The sequence below is a fragment of the Gossypium hirsutum genome, chromosome D01 (assembly GCF_007990345.1).
Source record: "Gossypium hirsutum isolate 1008001.06 chromosome D01, Gossypium_hirsutum_v2.1, whole genome shotgun sequence".
NCBI classification, from domain to species: Eukaryota; Viridiplantae; Streptophyta; class Magnoliopsida; order Malvales; family Malvaceae; genus Gossypium; species Gossypium hirsutum.
This window is the reverse complement of record NC_053437.1, coordinates 56,739,161-56,756,642: the sequence shown is the minus strand read 5'-3', so window position 1 is coordinate 56,756,642 and position 17,482 is coordinate 56,739,161. Positions and strand designations below refer to the sequence as shown.

Genomic DNA, 17,482 nt, shown 5'->3' with positions numbered 1-17,482 from the left:
CATCTTTAAAAAAACATAATTATTCAACTAATATCTCTGAAATAGATATAATTATTATAGTAAGAGATACAATTATCTAAGTAGCATCCCTTAAATAAACATAATTGTTTAAGTAATACAACTTGAATAGTTATAATTCATTATAAAAAAATCAAGTGATATAACCTTCATACTTAAGAGACTGAACTTATTATTATAAATAGTTATAACTCTTGATTAATAACCAATAGTTATAACTTTTGATTAATTCCATCTTTTCATTTATAGTTATTGGGACAATATTAATATTTGAAAATGTTCCAACATAGTTGAGGGAAGACATTTCGCATAAATAGTGCTGACAAAGTGTTCAGATCGAGATCCAAATTGAAAGAAAAGATAAAAATAATTTATTAACGAAGTACTTGAGATTTCTTTTGTCTCTATGACCTGATGTATATATAAAATGGAGTTGATGCTTACTTCCACATAGCAAATAATAGGTAGAAACATTCAACCATTAGGCTATTTCCCTGAAGAAGAAAGAAAAATGACAGCCCAAACAATTCACCATGCTCATTCTAATAGCTTCTCTCTGCCATCTAGACCATACACAGTTGTTTTAGAGATTGATTAACATTTGAACAGATGAGGGGATTTCGAAGCAACATCAACCTCATCATCAATAAGCCATCAACTAAACAACCTTCATGGTTCGTATGATTGTGTGGATAAGTTGCTACAATTGCCCCTTATTCCCATCAAGAATTAACTCAAGAACAAAACAAGGGGTTTGTTGATGAGTTGTTGGATGGATCTCTTAGACTAGAACAACTTTGTCAAAATTTTCTATATATGCACTTATAAGATTCGTTTATTTTATAACCATTAGCTAGAACACCTTTGTCAAACTTTTGGTGTCATTGTTTTAGTGCTTGTTTATGTCAATATAGAGATTTAACAAGCTTACATACTTTATACCTTTCTCTTGTAACAACAAATCCTTCTGATTGTTCCATGTACATATCCTCTTCTAATTCACAATTTAAAAGTACAATTTTAACATTTATTTGGTGATATTAAGAGTGTAATCGTCATAGGTATCAAAGTAATCAATTCTTTATTTTGGTATGAAACCTTTGCCTACCAGCGTTACTTTAAATTTATCAAGATCTTGAAGATGGACTTCAGTGCCTCTTCAGGTGTATGATCAAAGCTAGGGTGTCCCTTCTCAACGCACTCAATCATTAGAAAATTTTGTAAACACCAATCTTGTACAGACATGAGATATACATATATATACTGAATGAAATGCAGTTTTGATACTACAATATCATTTTCTAGCATTTATCTGCACCTTTTTTTCCCATTTGTCTGGATTAAGCTCCATTCTGTTTTAAACACCAACTTAGCAAGAAACTCAAGACTGATTTTCTAACTTTCGACTTTTTTATGCCATAAATTCAAATGTTTCTTTGATGTTTCAATTGAGGGAAGGTTGTTAAACTCTTCTTGACTATCCCTGAATCATCTTCTTCAATGTCAAGAATCCTACCGTCTCAATCCACAAACACATTATTAGACACTAATAAAAAATTCAATTGACATTCACATGGTTGATTCAGATCATACACGAGCTGCATCATAAAAAATTGTTAGTTAAGGGACAATCGAATCTTCAAGAAATGCTTTCCTGCTAAAAATTATAGTATACAAGTCAAGCACGCGGATCTTGCCTCCCTTTAGCCAAACGTAAGGTGATAACCAGCAGACAAGTTGAAAGCAATGAGGTATTAATATAAGGGAAGAACGGAAAAGCAAATGGCCATTGCCTATATACTTTCTCAGCACCATCGTGTGTATTTGTATATTTTTATATTATTATCATGGTATTGAAGATAAGTTTTGATTGTATTTGCTAAAGGGTAATGAGTTGTTTTGACGGTGGAAAGGAGACAACACATGAACATTTTTGTAGATCCAAATCAAGTTCATGTTACTTGTAATTGATATTTAAAGAGGATGAGATTCTTCTTGTCCACCCTCAGCCTGTAATATATATATTCAGCAGATGACAATGGGAAGACAGCAAATAGGTAGAGTGAGTTGAAACACACAATTGCAATTGCAAGGCCTTCTTTCTTCTCTAAAACAAAGAAAATGGCTGCCCCTCCTTTGAATGTCCAACCTTCTTTCCATGCTCGCTCAAACAGCTTGCCTTCAAGGCAACACCCCATCACTTCCCAAATTGATGAAAATCTGAACCGATTCAGGGCATCTCAATCGGCCTCTACATCTTCGTCATCCACAGGACATGAACTGGCCTGTCTTCAAGATTTGTACGACTATGTGGATATGTTGCTTCAGTTTCCCCTCACTCAACAAGCTCTAGCTCAAGACCAGCAAAGGAAATCGGTTGAACAAGTTTTGGATGCATCTCTCGTGCTCCTGGATGTATGCGGAACCGCTAAAGATGCCTTGTTGCGAACCAAGGAATGCACTCAAGAACTCCAATCGGTTTTGCGCCGAAGACGAGGAGGAGTTGAAGGGCTTGGTGATGAGGTTAGAAAATACTTAACCTCCAAGAAGGAAGTGAGAAAGGCAATAAGCAAGGCCTTCAAGAACTTGAAGCATATGGACAATAAACTTATGAGCAAAGACGGTGAGACCGGAGCCGTGATTAGCACCTTAAAACAAGTAGTAGCAGCCACCATGGGCGTGTTACAATCCTTGTTGTCCTTTATTTCAGGGCCAGAGGCATCGAGCCGGTGGTCACTAGTTTCAAAGTTAATGCACCAGAAAAGCGTATGGTGCGAGGAAGAAGAAGAGAAAACAAATGAAATCGCGAATGCTGAAGCTGCATTGCGTTCCTTCATTAAATCTGGAAACGTGAAGCATGTTGAGAATGTGCAAAATGAGCTCAAAAACTCAGAGTTGTGCATCCAAGACCTTGAAGAAGGTCTTGAAAGCTTCTTCAGGCGTTTGATCAAAGCTAGAGTCACTGTTCTAAACATTGTCAACTGTTGAAATCTTGGCATTGTAAACTTGTACATAATTATAACTTACATGTATACAACTATTGTTAAAACAAAAAATTGTACAGTCTTCGGTCCACCAACTTTCTCTCTTTTCATTAAATCTTGTCCACCAATATCTGAACTTTCAAGTTGAACTTTTCTTTTTACGAGATTATAGATACTGGAATTCCAACTCCAAACCCAAATTCCAGATTTGATGCGATTCTGCTATGAATGCATGAGCTGTCAGGATTCCTGTTTTGATAAGTTTTAACAATTTGATTACTTTGACTATGACATGGTAGATACATGCATATCTCACACGCTTTAAGAAAATAAATCATAGTCTGTCGATCACAATAGTTTCTTCGGTTCTGTGAGGAGAAAAGGGAGCAAAGGATACGAAAGTGGATCTTGTCCTACCCCTTGCCATTATTACTCCAATTATTTTGACTTTTATTTTAATCTGTTTTTAATTTTGTGTTTAAAAGATCCCATTATTTAACGAAAACTGTCTCTCAGTTATTCTCACAGCTTAGTCATCCTGCATTGATCATTAAAACTCCACCCATTTTTCTATAAGTTGCAAACTATGTACAGGTTGAGATTGCAGATCTTGCCTGCCTCCTGCACGACAAGAAATTAATAAACTCAACCATGTTAATTGCATGCACATGTTCAAGTCGATGTTGATGGAAATGATTAAACAATAATAGTTACATAAATTAGTCTCTTGTCTCCAAATAATAGACAAGTAGCCACTGTCAGTTGAAGCAAGCTTAAAGCCACTCGTGCATAGCCCCATTATATAGTATAGTTTTATTATATCATGAATCTTATATACTAATTAAAAGAATCATGTTATGAGTTGTGGAGCATGTTAGGAGGGAGACATCGCTCAACCATGCTGACATAGTAGTTCAGATTGGTATCAAGTTCATGTTACCTCATGACTTCAATTTGGAAGGGTGAGATTCTTCATGTCTCCTCTTTCACACAATATATGCATATATATATTAGGTAGATGAAGGGAAGAAAAGGAAAATTGAATTCAGATCACAACTTCCAAGTTTTTATTTCCAGAAGAAATAATGGCTACCACCAGTTACCACAATCGTTCCAATAGCTTTCCCTCTCGAGCCCACCCTCTTGCTTCCGAGGTTGATGAGCATTTGAGCAGATTGGCATCGTCTGAGTCGGCATCTATATCGTCGTCCTTAAACCAAAAACTCGATAGACTTCACAATTTACATGATTGCACTGAGAAACTGCTTCTGCTACCCTTGACTCAAAAAATCTTATCCCATGAGCAGCACGGGGAATATGTCGATGAGCTGTTGAATGGATCTCTTGGGCTTTTAGATGAATTCACCACTGCCAAGGATGCCGTATTGCAAGTAAAGGAACGCACCGTAGAACTTCAATCTATCTTGCGCCGAAAGAAAGGTGCTACAAAAGGCTTTGCTAATGAGGTTAGAAAATACTTGAGCTCTAAGAAGGCAGCTAAAAGGGCAATCTTGAAGACCTTGAAGAATTTGAAGCACGAGGAAAGCACCTCTTTGAACGAGACCTGTGCCATGGTTAGCGTCTTAAGGGAGGTTCAAGCAGTCACACTTAGCATGTATCAAGCCACTATCTTTAAGGTTATATTCGCCCCCACTTATCTTCGGTGTGCAAATGAGTTCCAAGCAACTTAACCTCGAGGATACAATGAAGCCAATGACTATTTGCATTTAGCACTGACGAGAATAGTCCACTACGCATTTAGCAATGTATAACAAGAAACTCAACTTCTACAAAGGATTTCTGCAGTAATACTTTATAGAATAATCTAATAATATTAGAAAATGAATGAAGGAAAAAAAGAATATTAGAATTTGTTGGTATATTTTCCAAATGAAATCTCATTCCTATTTATAGGAATTTTTATGTCTCTTCAAATAGACATCTTTCATCAATAGATGTCTTTCTGAATAATAATGTCTTTAAAAAAAACACATAATTATTCATTTAATATTATAACTATTCAAATAACATTATTGAATTCTTCTTCTTAATTATTGACAAGATTCATCATTATTATCAATTTGTTTCAATGGAATCTCATTCTCATTTGAAGAATGAATCAATTGTTGTGGTTGTAATTGTCTTGATGTAGAATTAAATCTATTTTCATCAAAAATAGCATCTTTTGATTCAATAACAATATTAATTGAAATTGAATCATTTGGTTCAATTACCATGAACCTATATGCCTTGCTATTATGTGCATAACCTATAAATATGCGTTCAATTCCTCTTTGACCTAACTTTTTACGCTTAGGTGTTGGAATTTTGACAATAGCTCTACAACCCCAAACCTTCAAATAATTAAGGTTTGGTTTCCTTTTCTTCCATTGTTCATAGGGGGTTATTTTAGTTTCCTTATTAGGAACTCTATTCAATATATGACAAGTAGTTAGAACAGCTTCTCCCCAAAAACCTTATCCAAGACCTGAATATGATAACATTGAATTTACCATTTCAGTCAAGACTCTATTTTTCCTTTCAGCTACTGAAGTTCAAATTCAGATTTATAAACTTTAAATTTATCAAGCGCTTCATCTTTTGAATGCAATAAATATACATAACAATATCTAGAACAATCATCAATAAAAGTAACAAAATTTATCAAGCCTTTGACTACTGCGCTGGAAGAATTTCCCACGTACAAGATATTGTCATTTTCACATTGTGTGAACTTTGTGAACATGCTTTTGTCTTTGCACACATGGTTGCTCCGGTATCAATCCACCATGTATTATCATCTTGTGCCATATTAATTTTAGATATCATTGCAACGAACTTTTCGTTATTATTAGCCTTAGAAGATGATTTCTTCTTTAAAAATCGACATTCATTCTTGAAATGTCCTGGCTTTCCACAATGATAGCATGAGCCATTTTGTTTCTTTTTGAACTTAGGTGCTCTACCAGTTTGTTTGAACTTTCTCTGGAATGGTTTAGTAATCTGTACTTCCTCCGTAACATGCACTTTGGAATTTTTAGAATTTAGGTTCTGATCTTGTTGTCGATATTCTTCTTCAATATGAAGATGATTTGCCAAAGCCTCAAGAGATATTTCCTCTTTCTTATGTTTTAGACTTCTTTTAAAGTGTTTCCAAGATGGAGGAAGTTTGTCTATTATGTAGGATGCAACAATCATTTCATCCATTTTCAGATCATATTGCTTGAATTGATTTAGATCTTTTCAATATCACGGAATTGTTCCATAACAGAATGACCATTAACCATTTGCTAATTATTGAAACGACTGACAAGAAATTAACCATTTGCTAATTATTGAAACGACTGACAAGAAATTTCTTACTTGCAACATCTTCGGTCATGTATCTTATCTCCAATTTGTCCCATAATTCTTTAGTGGTGACCTCGTTTTGGTAGGTGTCGAACAAACCATCAGATAAACCATTCAATATATGGCCCATGCACATGTAATCAGCATTGTCCCATTTTTGTCTTTCTCGGGTTGCAGCAACAGATTCGTTTTCATTCTCTTCAGGTCTTGGAGCATCCAAAACATATGCAATCTTCAAAGTTGATAATAAGAAGTGCATCTTTTTCTACCATTATCGATAATTACCACCATCAAACCGATCAAGTTTGACAAAGTTGGTAGCCAATTCCCTTAGTGTTCCACTTTCATGTGTTGTGGTAGTCATCATGAATAATATAACCTTAAAATTGTAAGTACAAAACTCCGGTGAGGCAAATCTCGAACACACGAATGGAACTTGAATAGAAAAAGAAGAAATAGGACAAGGTTACAAGGTGTGTATCAAGCCACTATCTTTTATGTTATATTCGCCCCCACCTATCTTCGGTGTGTAAATAAGTTCCAAGCAAATTAACCTCGAGGATACAATGAAGCAAATGACTATTTTCGTTTTGCACTAACAAGAATGGTCCACTATGCACTAAGCAATGTATAATAGGAAACTCAATTTCTACAAAGGATTTCTACAGTAATACTTTATAGAATAATCTAATAATATTAGAAAATGAAGGAGGGAAAGAAAGAATATTATAATTTGTTGGTATATTTTCCAAATGAAATCCCATTCCTATTTATAGGAATTTTCATGCCTCTTCACAGAGACATCTTTCATCAATAGGTGTCTTTCTGAATAATAATGTCTTTAAAAAAATACATAATTATTCATTTAATATTATAACTATTCAAATAAAATTATTTAAATAGTTATAACTTTTTTTTTCAAAAAATCAAATAATATAATCTTTTGATTAATTACACTCATTCATTTATAGTTACTGGAACACTATAAATATTTGAAAATGTTTCAACACTTTTGGGGCAGAGAAAGAATCACTACGAGCCCCTAGTCGTTGATCTCAATGCTTATAGTAGTGGGCGATTCAGTGCTACGAGGGACTCAGAGATGGCCACACAATCACTGTTTTTCATATTTGCTTTTATTTTGATTTAAATAATAAGTTGGGTTTTGTTTTTGTAATAAGTCCTTTAAGTTGGTTTAAATTTTTAATTGGGCTTTTACTTCCATATTTTAAATTCCTAGTTTAGGAGAAAACGAATTTTAAAATAATTATCGTTTTCAAGGACACGCGTTTAAAACTATAGAATTCAAAAAGCTCTTTCACGATTTTAGATTAATTGATTAAATTACTGGAACTGTTAACTAATGCATAAAACTTCATAAACAGATTATAAATTATTTGATATGAGCACTAGAGGTACTCGGAGAAGGGGTACTCGAGGCTGTGGTAGAGGCCGAGGGTGTGCTAGGGCTAGGTCTTTGGCATCGGGCCACATGCCTAATATTCGATCGAGCGACTAGGGATGATGCACTATCCCAAGAAATGCTCCGTATTCTTGAAAGGGTCATAGGGACTAGTTAAGGTGCTGTGGGCCGTGGGTGAATTTTAGAATGACTCCAGTCGAATGGAGCAGAAATTTTTAGGGGTATTTCTGGAGTAGCCCCTAATGTGGTTGAATATTGGTTGGAAGCCATGGAAAGAATAATGGATGATCTTGACTGCACTTCTGAGCAAAAGCTAAAAGGTGCAATGTCTTTACTACGAGACGAGGGCTATCAGTGGTGGCTTACCGTAAGAGAGGGTACTCAGGCTGATTGGTTAACGTGGGATTTCTTTAAGTTGGATTTTCAAGGAAAGTATGTGGGCACAAGTTATGTGGACGCTCGAAGAAAAGAATTTTTGAGCTTGACCCAGGGGAATAAGACTGTAGCAGAATATTAGGCACAGTTCCTGCGACTGAGTCGCTATACACGTGGGATAGTGGCAACTGAGTATGAACGCTATGTGCGATTTAAGGATGGCCTCCGGTATGAGTTGCGAGTTCTGATAGCTCCGCAGAGGGATCGAGATTTTGTTGCCCTAATTGAAAAGGTGAAAATCACCGAGGATGTAAAGTGCTCTGAGCCCCAGAATCGTGAGAAAGATAGGGGCAGGTTTAGGAGGGATTCAGAGCCCTCAAGTTCTTCTGAAAAGCCTAAAAAGAAGGCCAGGTTTGATGGGCCTGTCCAAGCTGGGGTTACCGTTATTAGACTATAGGATTGTGTTGAATGTGGGAGACATCATTTGGGTGAGTGTTGGAAGAAGATTGGGGCATGTTTCAGATGTGGGTCTAAGGAGCATCAAGTTAAGAATTGTCCTCAGAGGCCTACTCAGATGCAAGCTGTAGGTCAGGATTTTGTTCAGCCAGTGAGAGGTGGTTAGTAGCCACCTAGAGGCCGTGGGCAGGTTAGAGGTGGAAATGGTGTGGGCTGAGGTCGTGGAACGTATGGTAGAGGGGTTGGAAACAATGAGGCGAGGTAGCCAGCACTGGTCAATACTGCTCGTCGCCGTGAGGATGGTGACGCTCCAGATGTTATATCTGGTATGTTCCCTATTCATAATGTACCTTACACTCTTTAATTGATATAGGGTCTACGCATTCATACATTGCATGCACTGTGTCTGGCACCTTGGGTATCATGTGTGAGAGTACTGTTAATAAGATGACGGTGTTGAATCCACTGGAACAATCGGTAAGGGTAGACAAGTTGTTTAGAGATGTGCCCCTAGAGGTTCAAGGAGTTATATTTTTAGCGGATTTGATGGAGCTACCGTTTGGTGATTTTGACTTGATTTTAGGGATGGATTGGTTGGTTAAACATCGTGCAAGTTTAGATTGTGCTGCTAAGCGTATAGTATTAAATACTACTGAGGATAAGGAGGTAATTGTGATTGGAGAGCGAAAGGATTTTCTATCTAATGTGATGTCTTCTTTAAGGGCCGAAAAACTGGTTCGTAAGGGTTGTGAAGCGTTTCTAGCTTATATTAGTGCATCCGTTTCTAAGGGTTCTTCTGTTAGGGATGTCAGAACTATTAAGGATTTTTTGATGTTGTTCCTGATGAGCTCTCTAGGTTGCCTCCAAGCTGCGAAGTTGAATTTGGAATTGAGCTTTTCCCAGGAATGGCTCTAGTGTCTATCGCCTCTTATAGGATGGACCGAATGAGTTGATGGAGTTAAAAGCTCAAATCCAAGAACTGTTGGATCGAAGATTCATTCGACCTAGTATGTCTCCGTAGGGAGCACCAGTGTTGTTCGTAAAGAAAAAAGATGGGACCATGTGCATGTGTATTGACTATCGATAATGGAATAAACTGACTATCAAGAATAAGTATCCTTTTCCGAGGATAGATGATTTATTTGATCAGTTGTAAGGAGCTTTGATTTTCTCCAAAATAGATCTTCGTTCTAGGTACCATCAGTTGAGAGTTAATGAGGCTGATGTGTATAAGTCTGCGTTTAGGACTCGTTATAGTCATAACGAGTTCCAAGTTATGCCGTTTGGGTTGACAAATGCACTAGCTGCCTTCATGGACCTAATAAATCGAGTATTTAAGCCCTATTTGGATCGGTTCGTGGTGGTATTCATAGACGATATCTTGGTGTATTCGAGAATCGAGGATGAGCATGATGCACATCTCTGAATTGTTCTACAGATTTTAAGGGAGAAATAACTATATGCTAAGTTTAGCAAGTATGAGTTCTGGCTGCGAGAAGTGACATTTTTGGGCCACGTGGTATCTGCCGAGGGGAGGGTTGATCCTTGAATAATTGAAACTGTACTAGATTGGAAACCACCTAAGACCGTATTTGAGATTCGAAGTTTTTTAGGTCTTGCAGGGTATTATAGACATTTTGTTGAGGGGTTTTCCTTAATTGCCGCACCCTTGACTAAGTTGCTGCGTAAAGGGGTACCGTTTAATTGGACTAATAAGCAGCATGAAAGTTTTGAGAAATTGAAGAAAGTTCTGACTGAGGCCTCTCTCTTAATACAACCAGAGTCTGGGAAGGAATTCACTATCTACAGTGATGCATCAAACGTTGGTTTGGGTTGTGTGCTGGTGCAAGAGGGAAAGGTGATTGCTTATGCGTCTCGTCAGCTTATGCCTCATAAGGCGAATTACCCTACTCATGACTTGGAGTTAGCTGCGGTGGTATTTGCGCTAAAAATTTTGAGGCACTATCTTTACGGTGAGAAGTGTACTATCTACACAGATCACAAGAGTCTTAAGTACCTCCTCACTCAGAAGGAGTTGAATCTTAGGCAACAAAGATATATAGAGCTGCTTAAGGACTATGATTGCTCGATTGAATACCATCCCGGTAAGGCTAACGTAGTAGCGAACAGACTGAGCCGTAGGGCTGTATCTGATTTCAGAGCGATGTTTGCTCGTATCAGCTTGTTTGATGATGGTAGCTTGTTGGCTGAGTTGCAAGTTAGACCGACGTGGGTTGAATAGATTAAGGGTAAACAGTTGTTGGATGAGTCACTGGTTTCTCGTTTCTGACAGGTTGAGAATAGGGAAACTTTGAATTTTGGTTAAATAATGAAGGAGTACTGTGCTTCCGTGGGAGAATCTGTGTACCGAAGGATAATGATTTGAGGCAGTCTATACTTTGAGAGGCGCATAGTAGTCCTTATGCTATGCATCCAGGAGGGAATAAAATGTATCGAGATTTTCGTGAGTTTTACTGGTGGCCAGGACTGAAACGTGAAGTAACTAATTTTGTGGGTAAGTGTTTAACTTGTCAGCAAGTTAAGGCAGAACATCAGTTACCTTCAGGGTTACTACATCCAGTTAAAATTCCACTTTGGAAGTAGGAGAGAGTAACCATAGATTTTGTGAGTGGGCTGCCCTTAACGCCTACCAAGAAGGATTCAGTATGGGTTATTGTAGATCGATTGACTAAATCTGCCCATTTCATACTAGTTGGTACTGATTACTCTTTGCAGAAGTTGGTTAAACTGTATGTGGTTGAGATTGTAAGACTGCATAGGGTACCGATTTGTATTATATAAGATAGAGATCCTCGCTATACGTCTCAGTTTTGGAAGAAATTACACAAGGCTTTGGGTTCTAGACTGGACTTTAGTACTGCGTTTCATCCCCAGACGAATGGTCAGTCGAAAAGATGATTCAAGTATTGGAAGATATGTTGAGGTGTTGTGTAATAGATTTTCGAGGAAGTTGGGAAGACTATTTGCCATTAGCAGAATTTGTGTATAATAATAGCTACCAGTCCAGTATTCAAATGGCACCGTATGAGGCATTATATGGTCGTAGGTGTCGTACTCCTACTTATTGGACTGAGTTAGGCGAGCGGCGAGTTCTGGGGCCAGAATTAGTTTCTGATACTGAAGAGAAGGTAAAATTGATTTAAGACCGACTGAGGGATGCATCTGATAGGCAGAAGTCTTACGCTGACCTTAAACACCGAGAGATTGAGTATTCTGTAGGGAACTACGTTTTCCTCAAGGTTTGTCCATGAAAAAAGATATGAGGTTTGGATGGAAGGGTAAGCTTAACCCTAAGTTCATTGGGCCTTATCGTATACTAAAACGTGTAGGTTCGGTCGCATATCAACTTGAGTTGCCTCCAGAGTTAGACCGGATTCATGATGTGCTCCATGTCTCCATGCTTAGGCGTTATCGCTCTGATCCCACACACATTGTACCAGTTAAGGAGATCGAGGTTAGGCCGGACCTAACCTTCAAGGAGGAGCTAGTGCAGATTTTGGATCGTGAGGTTAAATTATTGAGGAAGAAATCTATTCCATTAGTTAAAGTACTTTGGTGTAATCACAGTTCAGAAGAAGCCTCGTGGGAACCCGAAGAGGCGATGCGACAGTAATACCCTCATCATTTCTGACCAGGTAAATTTCGAGGCCGAAATTTTGTTAAGGGGGTAGAGTTGTAACACCCCAGAATTCAAGTTTTTAATTTTTGTATGTTTCAAAAAAAATTGCTTGTTTGCTTTATTGGCTAAGTTTTTTGGGTGTGTTTGGGTTCAAGTTTTGGCTTTTACAGAATTTTTAGTTTTGCTCTTAAATGAATATGGACATTGGCACATAGGCTTTATAAATATTAATGCTTGTTTTATGACAAAAAGAGCCTATTGGTCTAGTGGTAGGTGGCGTGTGAAGTACTCTTAAGGTCTGAGGTTCGAGTCCTGTGCTGCACTGTAGAGTGTTTATTTTTACCACCTGTGTAGTGAGGTGGTGGATTTTGACTGAAATGTTGTGGGATTTGAATAGAGGAGTGAATCATGGAGAGAATAGTGGGATTGTGATTAGGCGGAGTGAATCAATGAGGGATAAGGGAAAAGATTTTAGGAATAAATCAAGGAGTTGTTTTGTGAGGAGTGTTGTGCCGTTTGGGGTAAGTCAAGCATTGAGAATTCGGCTGGGTGAGGGTGTTTGTGCCAAATTTGATCATTTTTTAAGGTTATCGGTTTTGGTTTATTTTGGAGTTTTTCTCTCAGTCTGCTTCAATTTTTGTGAGTTTCGGGTTTCACATTTTAGTTTGGAGTCGAATTTTGCCAAGTTCTAGGAGTTACTCTCGGGTTTGCTCATTTATTTCATTTTCTTCTCTTTACTTTTCTTTTTCTTTCCTTTTTGTTTGTTTTAGCCGAATTCCATATTTACCGAATCCTTTTTCTCTTTCCTCTTCTCTTCTCTGCTGAGCCGAATCACTTTTCTCTTCTCTTTTTTTTTTTGGCCGAATGTCCTTCTCATTCTGTCTTTGATTTCTATCTCTTATTATCATTCTGTCTTTGTGATCGATAGCTATTTCTTTTTCCTTTATTGATTGTGGTTCAACCGATTGTCGCCATTCCATTCTCTGACAATTTGAGTTCCTCAAGGAGGGAAAGAATATTCAAGTGTTTTTAAGTCGTCGAAACCTTCCTCTCGTCACGCGAGCATAGGTAAGTACGCAGTTTAGTATTCCAATGTAAAGGCCGAGTTCTTTTTTTGGGTCTGTAAGTTACCGTGTGTGGTTTTAAATCACATGATTATGCGATACTGTTTAATGAAGTCCGTTGTGATGCAGATATCTGTTAAGAAGATTTTTGTCAGCCTTCGTCGGTGGTATAAGTGGGCTAAGCCACTTTTGTTAGCCAAGGCAAGTATTCGTTCAATTCTGGTTAATGTTGCAAAAGAAGGAGATTACCCCTTTTCTGTTTAAAACCTAATGGAAAACGTGTTTGAATGCAAATTTTGGGTGTTCGTGGATTTTTGTGCGTTTTCACAAATAGGTGTGTAATTTCCCCACTACAACTATAGATTGGCGAAAAGTCGAAAAGCCGTAAACATGGCATTTGAGACCACACGGGTGTGCGGACGCTTGAGTGGTAAGCCCAACTTGCGATTCGTGGGCAAAATAATCGTAATATACTCGAAGAGTACAATGATCGAAATACTCTCAAAAGGTAAAATAACTGAAATACCCCCAAAGGGTAAAATAATTGAAATACCCCTGAAGGGTAAAATGATCGAAATACCCTCGAAGGGTAAAATGACTGAAATACCCCCAAAGGGTAAAATGATCGAAATACCCTCAAAGGGTAAAATGACCGAAATACCCCGAAGGGTAAAATGACCAAAATACCCCTTGAAGGGCAAAATGATCAAAATACCCTCAAAGGGTAAAATGACCGAAATACCCTCGAAGGGTAAATGACTGAAATACCCTCGAAGGGTAAAATGATCGAAATACCCCCCATCGGGTAAAATGACTTTTATACTCCCAAGAGATGAAATGAGTGTATGATTGATTTGCTCTATGTTATATATATGACTGTTATTGAGTATGACATACTGCATATACGTATGATTTATTACATGACATACTGCATGGGGTTGGGATTCTGATATAGGGGAAGTATACTGTACTGGTGGCTATGGAGTGGTGTGTTGGCTGGATTGAGATGGGTTGCATTACTGCATTGTACTGATTACTGTATTGGGCTAAGGCCCACACACTGTTACTGTAATGGGCTAAGGCCCACACTGTACTGATATTGTATAGGTCTCAGGCCCAGGTTGATTCTGCATGTTGCATAGTGATTGTCTAGAAAGGGATCACACACTGAGTTTCATAAACTCACCCTCTCCTTTAACTGTGCAGGTAATCCTCAGCCATAGGCGATTCGGTGTTGCGAGGGACTCGGAGATGGCCACACAATCACTGCTTTTCATATTTGCTTTTATTTTGATTTAAATAATAAGTTGGGTTTTGTTTTTGTAATAAGGCCTTTAAGTTGGTTTAAATTTTTAATTGCGCATTTAATTCAATATTTTAAATTGCTAGTTTAGGAGAAAATGAATTTTAAAATAATTACTGTTTTCAAGGACACGAGTTTAAAACTATAGAATTCAAAAAGCTCTTTTGCGATTTTAGACTAATTGATTAAATTAATATCAGATAACAAGACAGATGTTTCGACTAATTGATTTGTAAATTAATAATAAAGGGGTTCTTTTATAAACTTAAAATTTTTTTCTACCAACGAGTTCAATTTTTTGAGTGACACATTGATGTGACACATCAGATCCGACCATAACGTCTAGGCCGGGTTTGGGGTGTTACATCTTGATTTTTTTTTGTTTTAGACATGGATGAGGGTAATGAAGTACCTTTAATTTTAGGAAGAACATTTTTAGCAATTGCTAGAACTATTATTGGTGTTGGTATAGGTGAATTAGTACTTCGTGTAGGTGACGAAACGATTACTTTGCAAGCTCATGATTCTGTTAAGACATCTAATGATCGAGATGATTTTACAAGTTCTATTAATATGAGTAACCATGTAACTCAAACTTCTTTACAGGACCCTCGAAAAATGTTATGGAGCCAAGTTCCAGTCCATGCAATAGAAAAAGAATGACTCATGAGGAACGAATGTTGCAAATCAATGAACTAGATGAATGGCGAACACATGTTAAGGAGAAACCAAAAAAACACAATGAAAAGTTAAGGAGACGCCATGATAATATCCAAGCATTTCAAACATGTCATATCATATAATATTCAAGTCAAAATCAATCAAACTCATACATATTGTCCCTTATTCAAGCCCTCGAGGCCTAAAATACGTGTTAGAAACAAATCAAGACTGATTTAAAAACTCAGAGAATTTTTTGAAAAATATTAAAAAATTTCAAAGTTGCAGGGTTCACATGCTCATGTGGTTAGGCCGTGTGGCTCACACGACCAAGATACACGCCCATGTCTTAGACCGTGTGGGTATTCAAAGTAGGGACACACAACGGTGTCACATCCCGTGTCTATACCCTTGTAACTCTCTGACTTTGGTCACAAAGCCAAGCCACATGCCCGTGTGCCCTTTTGAAATGGCCTCGCACGTCCGTGTGCTAGCCGTGTGGACTCCAAATGTACCTTAAACAACAAGTTTACCATTCCCTGCAAGCTTGGACAATAAGTAACTCAACAATCATTCGTTTAACCGATTCAAATCACAATCAAACACATTCAAAACATGTCAAAACAATCATCCTAGGTGTCTAACGAAAGTACCTCAATGGTACCACAATTATATCATTAATTCATATAATTAAAACATCATTCAAATTCAAATTATAAACATACCTAATTCAATCCATTTGCCTAGTTTATAAGCCTTTAGACACCAATTAAACATGCCATAATATAACTTTAACACAAACACATATTTATATGTTTATAACCAACCAATATTAAACTTATAATCTCATTACAATTAATTCAAAAAATATCTTATAGTTAGACACATTAGGTACATGCCGACACAAAAGGAAAAACATCACCACGTTTGAGATTGGGACCGTTGTTGGATGCTGAATCGGCGATAAAAAATAAGTACCTAACCTGTGCACGGAAAACAAAACCGTATGCTGAGTAAAACTTAGTGGTATTTCTATAATTCGAATATTTTTAGATAAAACAATATAATATGTACAATAAATTATTAAGCAAATTTGAACATTTTAAACCGTACAATACTCGATTTCCATCACTTGCTATAGAAATAGCTTTTCACAATTTAACTCACATTTTATTTATGCAATTGCTTTATCCATTCCATATTCAATTCACTTCCATTTCTCATACTATACCATTTCAATATTAATTATAGAACTTATTTATTCATTTTACCCTATTAATACGACTCGGACTCAGACGGATACACGGATCCAACCAAAACACACCAATTTGGCACTCAATGCCTCATTGGATAATTCGAAGTAATAAATTGACACCGAGTGTCTCATCGGCTAAATCGAAGTAAATTGGCACCCATTGTTTCATTGAATTAACCTGAAGTAGTAAATTGACATCTAGTGTCTCATCGACTCTAAGTCGAAGAAATCCCTAAACTTTTCCAATCCTATGGCATGCCATCTATATCCAATTCAACCCGATACATTTAATAGGGTTTAATTTCACAATTAAAAAATAACCAATATCCAATATCAATTTTTCATATAATCATATATACATATAAATTCAGTTCAATATCAAAATGCCAAATACTCACCTTAATCACTTACCATAAACATTTAATCAAAATACAACAATTAATAATTAGATTCAGTTTATAGAAATACAAACCGAAAATTTCGAGTTATTCCTTGTCGACTCTATCTTTCCCTTTTTTAGTCGAGGGTTCTGGTTCGACATTAGCTACGAAATTAAAACAGTTAAAATTCATCAATACAACACAATTCAATCTCATATTTAATATTTTAATTTTTACTCAATATTTGCCTAAATTCTAATTTAGTCCCTAAACCGAGACTAACTTTTAGTTCTTCACAATTACTCTTATATTTTCATGCAAATTTCACTTTAGACTGAATTTAACTCCCTAATTTCACTTAAATCCCTAAATTTTAAACTTTCACAATTTAGTCCCTAATACTCAAAATTTACAATTTATTCTACAAATTAATTCTTTTTCATTTCTAACTTAAAAATCTATCAATTTTAATCCTTAAATCTAAAATTATTCAACATAGAAAACACTTAAAAACTTAATAATTTCTTAAATTTTGACATGGGTCGGGTAGTATTCAATACTAGAATTCCAAAA

The 17,482-nt window shown here is 36.7% G+C and overlaps 1 protein-coding gene across 1 annotated transcript; it reads left to right on the top strand.

The window, feature by feature from the left end:
- Positions 1 to 2,139: 2,139 nt before the first annotated feature.
- On the top strand, positions 2,140 to 3,006 carry LOC107921835 (uncharacterized). Its single transcript, XM_041086397.1, has one exon. The coding sequence runs from the start codon at positions 2,140 to 2,142 to the stop codon at positions 3,004 to 3,006; it is 867 nt and encodes a 288-aa protein (XP_040942331.1).
- Positions 3,007 to 17,482: the final 14,476 nt, after the last annotated feature.